Source organism: Carlito syrichta, unplaced genomic scaffold (genome assembly GCF_000164805.1).
Source record: "Carlito syrichta isolate Samal-C Ts95f unplaced genomic scaffold, Tarsius_syrichta-2.0.1 Scaffold239047, whole genome shotgun sequence".
NCBI lineage: Eukaryota > Metazoa > Chordata > Mammalia > Primates > Tarsiidae > Carlito > Carlito syrichta.
The window spans coordinates 122058-134728 of NW_007183143.1; the positions used below are offsets into that span (position 1 = coordinate 122058).

The following is a 12671-nucleotide window of genomic DNA, read 5'->3' on the forward strand; positions in this document are numbered from 1 at the left end:
TAAATACGGGGGTGCCAAAAAAATGTATATCCATTTTAAGAGATGTTACCTAAGTATTACTTTTCGAAGTTGAATTGAATTAGGGTTGCAATGTGTAGCGTGACGTTTGCGCAACCGTGCTTCCGCCATTTTCTTTGTCCTGCCTGTCTCATGGTGACGCCAACATTCATTTAACACCATCTTTTGAGCAATCATACTTAAAATGTGCATACGTTGTTTGGCACCCCCGTATATATATGTGTGCGTATATACGTATGTTCGTATATGTATCAAGAACCTGTTGGTAAAGGTACTGCACGTGAGACAGAAGATCCTCGCCCTCACGCAGCCTGCATTCTAAAGGAGACAAGCAGAACCAAGTATGCCCTCTCAGCTGCTTCCCTCAAATGTTTGGGACAATGAATGCTGTGAGGGAAAAGAGAGGCTTGAGATAGGTGTTAACTGTTGAAAACCCACTCTAGGTAAATGGCATCTAAGGTGAGACTTACATGACAATGGATTAGCCATACAGAGCGTGAAGGGTACAATGCTCCAGGCAGAAGAAACAGCACATGCAAAGGTCCTGAGGCAAGGAAGAGGTTAGTGTGCTCCAGGAATAAAAAGCATGTCAGTATTACGGGGGTATGGCAAACACAGTGGGTAGGTAGGGTGAGGATTATGCAGTGCTCTGCAGGCCCTGGTAAGAAGTTCTGGCTTTTTCCCCCCAGCTTCCTGTGTTAAAGATGAACATTGGAGACTAGGAAGAGTAATGCTACTTGCACAAGGTCACACAGGAGGGAAGCAGCAGAGAGGAACCCGATTCTTGGTTTGCCTGTCTCTGACCTTTATGGCTGGTCTCAGAGCTCCTCCTGGGGAGGTCTCTGTCTTTAGGAAATATCTTGGTAAGCATTTGGGGGCTACAGAGGGGATCCTGACAACCTGGCTGGTGACAGAAGCCTAAACATCAAGAGGAAGTGTCTGTTTGTTCTGCATGAAGAAAGGAAAAGAATGCCAGAATTCTGTGCTCCCAGGGAGAAGGAATGAAGAGAACCAGAAAAGAAGAGAAGCCGAGAGGGGAAGAGCGGGGCCGAGAGATGGCCCGAGCCAGAGGCTGGCTCAGGAAGGGCCCGGCATGCTCTGCTGGGGAGCAGGGGCTGAGGCTGTCCGTGTTTCTGTTTTGTGTTCTCTTCCCCATGTTCCTTAATCTTTAGAAAGTTGACTTTGAGTGACAGACTTGCACCATGTGAGGACAGATATTTGAAAAAGGTTGTTCATTGAAGCCCTGTTTGTAAAAGCAACATTTTAAAAACAGAAGCAACCGAAATGTTCATCCACATGAGATGGTTAGATGAACAATGGTGTTTCCGTGTGATAGAGAGGCAGACCCTTACTCTTCCACTCACTAGCTGGGTGGCCTCAGACAGATTGCTTAACCTCTCTGTGCTTCAGTGTTCTCATCTGCAAAGTAGAATAAATCATTTTAACTTACTCACAGGTTGCCTGGAGAAATACATGAGCTAATCTATGTATAGCATCTGAGTGTTCAGTTATGTACAGGGCTTAGATGGCACAGACTAGGTGCTCAGTGAGTGTGCTGTTATTATTAATACTTTAAACATTGGCCAGGCTTGGTGGCTCAGCCTGTAATCCCAGCACTTTGGGAGGCCGAGGTGAGTGGATTGCCTGAGCTCGTGGGTTCAAGACCCGCGTGGGCAACTTGGCGAGACCTCATCTCTACAATAAATTAAAAAATTAGCTGGGTGTGGTAGCGCACGCCTGTGGTTCCAGCTACTTGGAAGGCTGAGGCGGAAGGATCACCGGAGCCCAGCAGGGCGAGGCTGCGGTGGCTGGGAGCGACCACTGCACTCCAGTCTGGGCGACAGAGTGAGACTCCAACTCAAAACAAACAAACAAACAAACAAAAAACATTATGGGGGCCGGGCATGGTGCTTCAAGCCCGTAATCCCAACACTTTGGAAGGCTGAGGTAAGAGGATTATCTGAGCCCATGGGTTCAAGAATAGCCTGGGCAAATTGATGAGACCTCATCTCTACAATAAATCAAAAAATTAGCTGGGCATGGTGGCACATGCCTGTAGTTCTGGCTACTTGGAAAGCTGAAGAGGAAGGATCACTTGAGCCTAGCAGGTTGAAGCTGGGGTGGCCGTGAGTGTGCCACTGCATTCCAGCTTGGGCGATAGAGTGAGACTCCAACTCAAAAACAAACAAACAAACAAAAACATTATGGGGAATAAGGACAATTCTTCATGTCCTGTTTGAATGTACAACGGTTGAATGTACAAGAAGGAACAGTATTGCCCTATGCTGCCAGTATTGTTTAAGCAGGTGAAAGTGGGGGAGACACACATGTGTATGTGTGTGTGTGTGTGTGTGTGTGTGTGTGTGTGTGTGTGTGTGTGTGTTCTTGTGTTGGTAGAGTCTCTCTGAAAGGAGATGCGGGAGACTAGTCACAGTGTTGCCTCCAGGAGGAAGACGGGGAGCCCGAGGAACTGGGTGAGAGAGAGAGTTATCATGGTAATCCATCCTGTACCTTTTGAGTATTAAACCACATGAATGTGTTTCCTATTTTAGAAAACTAAAATGAATTTTGTAAAGCTTTGTGTGAAGAGTTTTGTCTTAACTGAGGCAGGAGGCTGGGCCCTGGATTTGCTCCTGCCTGGCCGTTTTATGGAAGATGAGGCCATGTCTGCCTGCTGGGTTTAGGAGTCCCTGGGCTGGGCTGGGGGCAGAACCCACCACATGCTGTCTTCTGTCAGGTCCTCCAGGGTCCGCCCGAAGGAGTCCACATATTTGTCCACACTCAGGTTCCTGTCCGTGTCATGGGCTGAGTTGAAGTTGGACACGACCCGTGTTGCAATCCCCAAGCACCTAAGGACTGTAGAACAGAGGCTGGGGGCCAATCCCCTCCCTCTGGGCTGGACTCAGGCCTGCTCCGCATGCCCCCATCTTTGTCTACTTTGGCAGGCAGCAAGGCTGAGACTCCTGTCTCCACTGTCTCAGAAATGTCACCATCGCCTCTGCATTCTCTCAGGGACTTCTGTAGATGCTGCTGCCACCCATGAGAATACACAGGCTCTGAGTCTGGCAGGGCTTTGGAAGCCACCTAATAGAGCCCCGTCATTTTCCTGAGGGGACTGAGGCCAAGGGGACCACAGGGCATGCCCAAGGCACCCAGTGAATGAGAGGCAAAGAGAGGCAGGACTCCTCTGCAAAATAAAAGACCCAAAGTCAAGTAAGTGAACTATCTGGCTTCTCTCTTCATTAACCAGACTTGTGTCTCTCCCTCCTCAAAGAAGACAGATGGTGGTATATGCAAATGTCTATAAATACGTGCAAATGAAGAGGGCTGGGGGAAGGGCCTTTCTTTCCCAGGTACCTGTGCACATGACTCCCGCGAAGACCCAGCACTGGCCGTACTTGACCGGCCTGTACCTGCCCTTGAACCACTTCTGCAGGATGGCCACGCTGCCGCGCCAGTGCAACGGGCTGGTGCCGCCACCGTACTTGCCCTGCCATTGGCCTTGAACCACGCCACGATCATTGTTGCTGTTCACCTGGGCAGAAGAGGGCACAAGTCCACCACCAGGCAGGGCTCTCCACTTTGGAACCTGGCTGCTGTAAAATGCACCCCAGCTTTGGACCACCCAAGTCAATCGAGGTCATGCCTGCTTTTAAATGGTTTGGAAATTGGGGGCATCTGCTGTCTTAAAATAATCCACTTTTTTTGGCACTACTTCTCATTTTCAGTTATCTTCTTTTTGGATACGTTGTTGTTGAACATCATCTACAATTCTGGAGCATTCTGGTTTCAAATGACCCGTCTTTGGGGACTGTTGGTGGTACAATAATTACAGAGACAGCTAACATGAATTAAATACTTAACGTGCACCAGCCATTGCCCTAAGGACTTTGTGCACACTATAGTAACCTGTTTAAGTCTACAGTGTAGGTGATACTATTCTTGTCTTTTCAGATGAGAAAACTGAGCTTCAGTGGCATTAAGGGGCTTGCCCAAATCACACATCAAGCTAATCAAAGGGGTGGCCTGTAAGTCCAGGACCTGGACTCAGGAGCCTGGACTTCAGGACCTTTTCTGTCAGCAGTGCTGGCCTTCTCTGCTGCTTGGGATTGCCACTGCTTTTGGTACTTTGCGCTCCAACAGCTCTCTGAGGTCTTGAAGGATTGTCTCAAATATGGGAAACACAGCTTTGTGCAATTTGGGATGTCGGAGACCTGCCCAGTGAACAGTTGCATGTGACAGAGGGAGCCTGTGGGCCACACCAACTTCTGGGGGAGGAAGCACTGTGGCTTGAGGTCTGTGATTGGTTAAAATTGGTAGCCCTCCCATGGAGAGGTGGGACTGGCCTGTGACTGCTTTGACCACTGATTATGGCGGAAGTGATGCTGTGCCAATTTCCAGGCCTTATTAGACTGGGAGCTTCCACTCCCTCTTGCTTGGGGGGAAGCCAGATGCCATGCATGAGACTGCCATGCTGTGAGGAAGCTTGCTCCATGGAAAGGGTGTGTGGAAAAGAGGGATGACTGGCCATTCCCAGTTGTTCCAGCCAGCCTACCCCAGGGCCTGACATGAGGGTGAGGAAGTCATCTTGGACATTCCAACTCCAGTGGACACGGTGTGGACAGGAACCAAGGAAGTGCTGTCCCCCAGAACTAAGGAACTGCTGCCCACCAGAACCAGCCCCAGATTTATGGTGCCATCAAACCATATCAGTGTAAACTAAAAATAAAATCCTAAGTCACCACCAACTAAATGGACACCTTCCTGGACATGGGGACTCCAAAAAAACCTTAACACCGAGTTCTTATCCAGGATGGGACAGGAGGTCAGACATGTCCTATTATACTACCTCTCTTTTGCAGTTTAGACACAACTGACCAGCATTAATATTAAAATAGAGATCATAAGACTGACAAAATAGACTCAATAAGGTACCAAATTATAAACAAGACCCGAGGCCATACCAGGCAAAGGTTAAGTCACAGACATCTACATTTAAAGCCTGTCTCTGATCCTTGCCAGAGGCTGTGCCTCCCAGTCTGCGAATGGTCACCTTGCAGGCTGTAAACCTTAACAAAAAACAAAGTCTCCTTTCCCAAATGTAGACATCTTATAATTTTTTAGTTAACACCAGACACCTGCAGCCACTCAGACACTCCAGCTGAAGCATCCTAGACCAGAGAGTGGCCGTTCTCATGGCGCCTTGACCGAATTCCTGATCTACAAAACTGAAAATGTAACAAAAGGTTGTTTTATACCACTGAGTTTGGAGGTGGTTTGTTATGCAGCAATAGAGGATTAAAACACGGGGTGACTTGGGAGGAAGCACAGGGCATGGCCCTGGGGTTGACAGGGAAGCCTTGAAGAAGAACACAGGCAGAGATGGCAGCGGCTGCTCACCATGGCGCTGATGACCCTGGTGACGTAGATGGGGTCGTGGCGACGGGACACATCGGTGGCCGGGTTGTCTTGGTGACTGGGGCTCCGGTCCAGGATGGAGAGGCAGATGTTCAGGATGTCCTCCTCAAACTGCTCCCCAGAGAGGCTGTGCTTAGAGGCTGTGCTCAGGCACCCATATTCCAGACCCTTCCATCACCCTTTCCCCGGCCAGTCTCTTGTGTCTGCTCGAGGGAGTTTGCCCCACCCTCATCCCCCAGGGACATCACAGAGCATCCCCTAGTCTTGGAAACTCTTTCCCAAAGAGTCACCTGGGGACCCAGAAGCTCAACCTAATCATGCCTCTCCACTGCTCAACAACCTCCCATGGCTCCTTACTGCCCACAGTAAAGTCTGCGTTAAAGCTGGTGGCACCTGACTATGTCTGTCTCACTAATATGTTCATTTGCTCGGCATGATGTTTTTGATACATTTGTATTAGTTGGCAACTTTTAAAAACTGGAGTATTTTTACATACAAATTAAGATTTATGGTCTCATAAAATGTGGGAGGTCTGGCAACAAAAGGCAGGTGCTGAGTACTGGCTACCCCTCCAATGTTCTCCAAACTCTCCTCTGTATCTTCTCTGCCCAGCACCTGAACCTCTAATGCTTTGATCCCCTGGCCTGAAGGGCAGTGCAAAACTCCTCGACCTGATGGTTAAGTCTTTAACACGCTTGTCCTGCCTTCTTCCTGCTGGGTACCTGGAGTTCAGCAGACAGAACTTCCCCAGCAGACTCAGGGACTCCCTCATGTCCCACCTCCACGCAGCTCTGACGGCTCTTCCTTCTGCCTGTTCAGATCCTAACTTGGGAGACCCAATGCCGACGCCAATATCACGACATCTTCCACAGTCCCCAGGTGCAGCTTCCTTTCATCGTCTTCTGGATTCCTTTGCCCACATCCCTAATATGCTGACTTTCCTCCCTCACTGCGTCTGGAATCATAACTATTATCTACGCCAGTGCCTCTCGAAGTAAGATATCAGACCAGCAGCATCAGTATCACCCGGGAACTTGTTAGGAATGCAGATTCTTAGGCCCTGCCCTAGACCTACCTAGTCGGTTCTCTGGGGATGGGGCCCAGCAATCCAAGTTTTTGTTTTTTGGGTTTTTTTTAGTTGGAGTCTCACTCTATTGCCCAGGCTGAAGTGCAGTGGCACACTCACAGCCACCGCAGCCTCAACCTGCTGGACTCAGGTGATCCTTCTGCCTCGGCCTTCCAAGTAACTGGAACTATAGGCACATGCCACCACACCTGGCTAATTTTTTGATTTACTGTAGAGATGAGGTCTCACCAGGTTGCCCAGGCTGGTCTCAAACCTGTGGACCCAGGCAATCCTCTCACCTCAGCCTCTTAAAGTGCTAGGATTACAGGCATGAACCACGGTGCTCAGCCTGTAATCCAGGTTTTAAGGAACCCTCCATGTGATCCTGATGCCCGTTCAAGTTTGACAACCACTGATTGGAGCGATTTATCTTTCCACATCAGAACTGACCTGTTTCAAAACTGTATCCAAAGCACCTCCCCTTCCAAGCACCCAGCACAGGCCCTGGCCCAATGAACAGCAGATGAATGAATGAATGGATTTGCTCTAAGAATCAGCCCAGCTTGTCCCTCCTGAGAAATGAGCAGACAGAAGGGCTCCTGTCCCGGCTGACCTCCCCACACCCCAGCCTGCGTCCCTGTCTGGCTTGTGCCCCTGGAGACCTGCCCGTAGTTCCAGCCCTGGGCTCGGATGTGCTTCTCCACGCCTCGGAAGATGATGCCGCTGTCGTTGAGCACATACTCCTGTCTCTCCTCCTCGGAGGCCAGAAACACGTCATCCTCTGAAAAGCAGTCATCGGGCCCCGTGTGGGCTGAGGCTCTGGCCTTGCAGGCCTGGGGAAGGGACTTCATCAGGGAACAGCAGCAGGGCAGCGCCTGGAGGCTGCCTGGGCCAGGAGAGGGCGAGAGGGTGCCCGCAGGCTCCCATGCCGCCTTCCTGCCAAGCCCATTCCTCCTGGCTGGTCCTTGCCCAAGCAGGGACTGACCCCAACCCAGCCCAACACTGAAGGATTTTAGGAGTCCTGACACCTTTGGGTGACCCTCCTTAAAGCCAATAGCAGCTTCATATTTCTTAAATATTAATAAGAATAGTGATCCCAGTCACCCCTTACTGAGGCCTTCTGGTACACTGCGTACTTGACAAGCATGGGCTGTAGGAATTCTCACCACAGTCCTATGAGGTAGACATTGTTATGATTCCCATATTACAGTTGAGGAAACTGAGATTCGCAGAGTGAAAAAACTTAGCAGAGCTGGGACTAGACCAAGGCAGTCTGACTCCTAAGTCTGGGGCTCTTACCGATCCCTGGGCATCTCCTGCCCACTGGCCTCTGCACACCAGAAATCACCAGATTCCAGCCCCTCTGACACAGGCCCCCTCGCCCCCTCCCTTTTTTGTGAGCAGGAGTCTCACTCTGCCTCCCAGCCTCTCGCGGCCACTGCAGCCTCAACCTGCTGGGCTCAGGTGATCCTTCCACCTCAGCCTTGCAAGTAGCTGGAACCACAGGCGTGTGCCACCACACCCAATTAATTTCTTGATTTATTGTAGAGACGAGGTCTCACCAAGTTGCCCAGGCTGGTCTCTAATCCCTGGTAACCCTCTTGCCTCTGCCTCTCCAAGATGCTGGGATCACAGGCCTGAGCCACTTTGTAGCACAGGCCCTTTGTAGCATCTGCTACTGGGTACCTCTGCCTGGTGCCCACCCCTGTCTAGGCCAAGCTCTTGTCTGGTTCTTGGCATTCACCCCCCTCTGTCCCTTAACCCGCCTTCCAGGGCCCTCCAAGGCAGGCCCGCCTCCGAGGACAGCTCCCGGGAAAACTCTGCCTTGGACTCAGCAGCCCCTACCTGGGCACCATGGGTTGAAAAGGAGAACAAACTCGCCCAGCTTCCGATCACTGTGTTTGCGTCGGGAGGAAAGTCTGGCACTCAGCAGGTAGTGGCCGATGATGGCATCGGGAGGGCTGGTGAGGCTGACGGTTAGGATGTTCTCTGTCTGAGCCTCCTTCACTGCTGTCCAGGTGTCACCCACTTCCAGCTCCGATGTCTGGAATACCACTTTGGTGTGGAGGGCTTCAGAAGCCTGGGGTCCTGGTGGAGAGGAGAGGGGTTCAGGAGACCCTGCACCTGGAAGCCCAGCTCACCCCCGAAACGCCTACATTGTTGGAGGACAGGACCTGACCAAGAGCAAGAAAGCCAGTGGTAGAGAGGAGGACACCTCAGCCGTCCTGACTCCCAGCCTCTTCTTGGGCCAAGGAGAAAGTGACATCACCTTTTAAAACCAAAGCCTGCCTAAAAGTCACCAAGGAAAGAAACAAAAAGCGTGGACTTGACCAGGCTCCCTGGCTCAGCCTGCAATCCCAGCATTTTGGGAGGCCGAGGCGAGTAAATTGTCTGAGCCCACGGGTTTGAGACCAGACTGGGCAACTTGGTGAGACCGCATTTCTACAGAAAAAGAAAAAAGAAAAAAAAGCGTGGGCTTCAAAGTGCTCAGTGACTTCATACCCTTCCAGTGCCCTGATTCCTTGGTACACTTAGGGTTCCAGAGAGCTCACCCCACCCATCCCCCTGTCTGCAAGCAGCGCCTTCCAATCACCCTCAGAAAGCTGTCACCAAAAGCTTCCAGGGCTCACGGCTCAGCCCACCGACAGGGACTTGCTTCCCCCAAAGCTTGGACTGCTGAGGGCAAGGTCTCAGGTTACTGGTCACAAGACGAGGCCCCCCCAGCCGCAGGCCAGCAGGGGTTGCTGGTGAGCCCAGTTACCTGTCTCCACCGTGAAGATGACGGCCTCCTCGCTGTCCGGGGCACCGTTCAGCTCCAGGGTGAGGCGGAACAACTGACCCCTGCGAACCACCAGCTCAGGGCAGGGGTACTCCTGGGTGTGGTGGGCAGCGCCATTCTTTGACCGCTGCCAGTCCACCTTGGTGATTCTGATCCCTGAGCGGGGAGAGGACGAGTTGATGAGGCCAAGTTCTTGGTGCATTTCTCACCCGCTTCATCCTGCCAGCCATCTTCCCATCCAGTCATTAACCCCGTACTGGTGATTCTCTTTATTCTCGGTTCTGTAAAGTCACTGCAAACACTGTATTAGTGAGTACTGACCCATCGCTGTTACTGAGAATATAGGTTTAGTTTCCTGTGAGCCTCTGGTCACAACCTATTCATCAACTGATTTAATACAACCGTGTTTTCTACGCATTTCTGTTTAAAGAGGTGTTATTTAATATATATTGCTGATCATCAATATTGAATTTATAGCTGACAGCACTATAATTCCTGCCTGAATGAAGTTGATCTAACACAGACTTTCTGTATAAGGCACAGCACAGCCTTCATGCACTTAGGAATGCTAGACAGCACTTCTGCACTAAGCTGGGGGGCCATTTCAAACAGAGAAATCACCAACAACAAAGCACAAAAATGCAAAAAACCTGATTTCGAATGGACAGAGAAAAGACACTTGTTTATAACATGAGAGCTGAGACAAGAAGGCAGGGCGTCACCCCGTTCCACTTCAGCTGGAAACATGCATGTCAGGCAACTCACTTTTTTGCCACTCTGCATGTCTGAAAATGACAGAGAAAGTGCCAAGAGTATTGATTTTGGAGTTAAAAATAAATTTTAGCAAGTAGGCCGATTTGAATGTACAGAATCTGCAAATGTTGAGAATCAACTGTGTCTGTTCTAGGCCAGGGTGGTGTCTGGCGCTGAAGGAGATGTGTTGGTGGACAAGAGCCACATGGTGAGGTTGTGTGGCACAGTGGTCATGCACAGAGCCTTTGGGATCAGCTGATATGGGTTCAAATCCTGACTTGGTCATCTACTGGCTGAACCTCCTCCTCCTTGACTTCTCTGTACCTCAGTTTCTCTCTCTGCCTGTGGAGTGGTGTTGAGGATAACTGCCTGTCATTTAGAGCCTTTAGAACACGAGAGTTCAATAAATGTCAGTGATTATGTTCCTGGGGAGCAGGGTGACTGACAACTAAACAGGTGACTCCACATGTAACTAATTATTGCTTTGTTACAACTGTCAAGGAGAGAAAAGAACAATGACAAAGGGTCCTGGCCTGACCTGAAGGGTGACAAGCAAACCTCCCTTGAGAAGGCGGCATTGAGTTGGAGGGGGTGTCTCCAGGGGAGGATTAAGTGCTGAATCTAGGCTCAACCCAAGCATCCTCTTCCTCCATCTACTGAGTTCATTCATTCAGATGCCAGGCATTGTGCTGGGTGCTCCAGACCCCAATAGCCCATGAAATATCCATCAGCCCTGACACAGGCAGTTGATGGGCCAGCAGAGAAGACTGGCATTAAGTAGATAGATCTCAAACATCTAGGAACAAGCTCTGGAAAGTTCCCTGGGGAAAGGCAGAGGGAGTTCCAGAAGCACAGAACGTAGGACTTGTTCAGCCCTGGGCTCTAGGCGGGAGCTGTGGAGCCAGACACGGGGGCGGGAGAGAGCACGGTGACTTCTAAAATTAGAGAGATTAGCCGGGCGTGGTAGCGTGTGCCTGTAGTTCCAGCTACTTGGAAGGCTGAGTCGGAAGGATCGCCGGAGCCCAGCAGGTCGAGCCTGCGGTGGCCGAGAGTGGCCACTGCACTCCAGTCTGGGCGACAGAGTGAGACTCCAACTCAAAAAAAAAAGGTAAAATAAAATAAAATAAAATAAAATAAAATTAGAGAGAAAGCAGATGTGTGGGGGAAGGCAGTGAGGGTAGAGGGGGCTGCAGGGGCCAGACCACCAAGGCTTGGAGGTGGATAAGGAGTCTGCCTTTTGTCCTGTGCGCTGTGGTCAATCAAATTGTTTTAAGCAGGGGCATAATGTGATCAGATTTGCACTTTGGAAAGGTCACTCTTGTGCAGTGTGGAAGATTAATTAGCAATATCCGATGAGATGCTTTAGGTAGCAAAGAGGTCCTCTTCCTTAAATTGCCTTTTCATCTTGTCACACATCTCCCAAAACTCTGCTGGATGCCCCATGCCTCGGATGATCTGTCCAAACTCCTTCGCCTTGGATGAGGGACCTGGCAGGATCTTACCACTTTCCACGCCTTGGTAATCCTTTGTTTTGGCTGCATCGGTCTCTACCTTCTCAGCCTCCTGCCCACGTGTCCCACACATTCCTTACCTGCCCTGTGCCTTTCCTAAGGCCCCTTCTGGTTGGGAAGCTTTTGGTTGTCCTCTGAGAAGATGCTCCTACCCCTGCCCTGCTGCCAGAGTCATGTCACCTTTTTTCCCCCACTGGAAACTCACTCTGTTACCCAGGCTGATGTGCAGTGGCACACTCATGGCTACCGCAGCCTCGACCTGCTGGGCTCAGACGATCCTTCCACCTCAGCTTTCTCCGCAGCTGGAACTACAGGCGTGCACCGCCAAGCCTGGCTAATTTTTTAAAAAATTTTTTGTAGAGATAAGGTCTCGCCAAGTTGCCCAGTCTGGTCTCAAACCCCTAGGCTCAGGCAATCCTCTCACTTCTGCCTCCCAAAGTGCTGAGATTACAGACGTGAGCCACTGGGCCTGGCCGTCTCTCCTTTGTTCAATGTTTATGTCTCCTAACCGTCCTGTGGGGGAGGTACTATGACCCTTCCCATTTTCTAGAAGCAACCATGCTCACTAGGCTCCTACTTCCCCCTGTGGCTCCCAGGGCCCATTTTCAACATGGCAGCCCAAGGGATCTTGCTAAGATCTGAGACTACTTCACTTCTCTCAAATTCTCCATTGGCTCCTCCCTCGCACAGCAGGGTGGAAGTCCTAGCAATGACCCACAAGCCCTTTCTGACTGGGCCCTTTGATGTCTTTCTGGTTCTTCTGTTTCTCTTGCCCTTGCTCAGCCTTTTTAGCCACACTGGCCTTCTGACTGTCTCTTGAACCTGGGGCAGGTCCCCTGTACAGGGCCTTTGCAAGTACTGTTCCCTCTGTGTGGAGCACTCTCCTCTCAGATTCCTGCAGAACCCGCTTCCTTACCTCTTCCTTTGCTCAAATGTCACCTTTTCAGAAAGGCCTTCCCTAACCACCCTTTTCTAAATTGCAACTCACTGTACTATGACTCCCTCCTTTGCCACCATTTTCCTCCATGGCACTTACTGACATCTTGCATGTGATATGCTTTATTTCTTTTGTTTTGTTTTGTTTTGAGTTGGAGTCTCACTCTGTAGCCCAGACTGGAGTGCAGTG

General features: G+C 50.6%; 1 protein-coding gene across 1 annotated transcript in view; it reads right to left on the minus strand.

The window, feature by feature from the left end:
* Window positions 1–12671, minus strand: part of TGM6 (transglutaminase 6) — a 54426-nt gene that overhangs the window by 28942 nt on the left and 12813 nt on the right. Inside the window, exons 5-10 of the mRNA XM_021709491.1 lie at window positions 9264–9437; window positions 8348–8590; window positions 7165–7283; window positions 5419–5547; window positions 3376–3553; window positions 2736–2874 (exon numbers count right to left, since the gene is read on the minus strand). Coding sequence (XP_021565166.1) covers window positions 2736–2874; window positions 3376–3553; window positions 5419–5547; window positions 7165–7283; window positions 8348–8590; window positions 9264–9437 — 982 coding nt within the window. The remainder of the gene's footprint in view (window positions 1–2735; window positions 2875–3375; window positions 3554–5418; window positions 5548–7164; window positions 7284–8347; window positions 8591–9263; window positions 9438–12671) is intronic.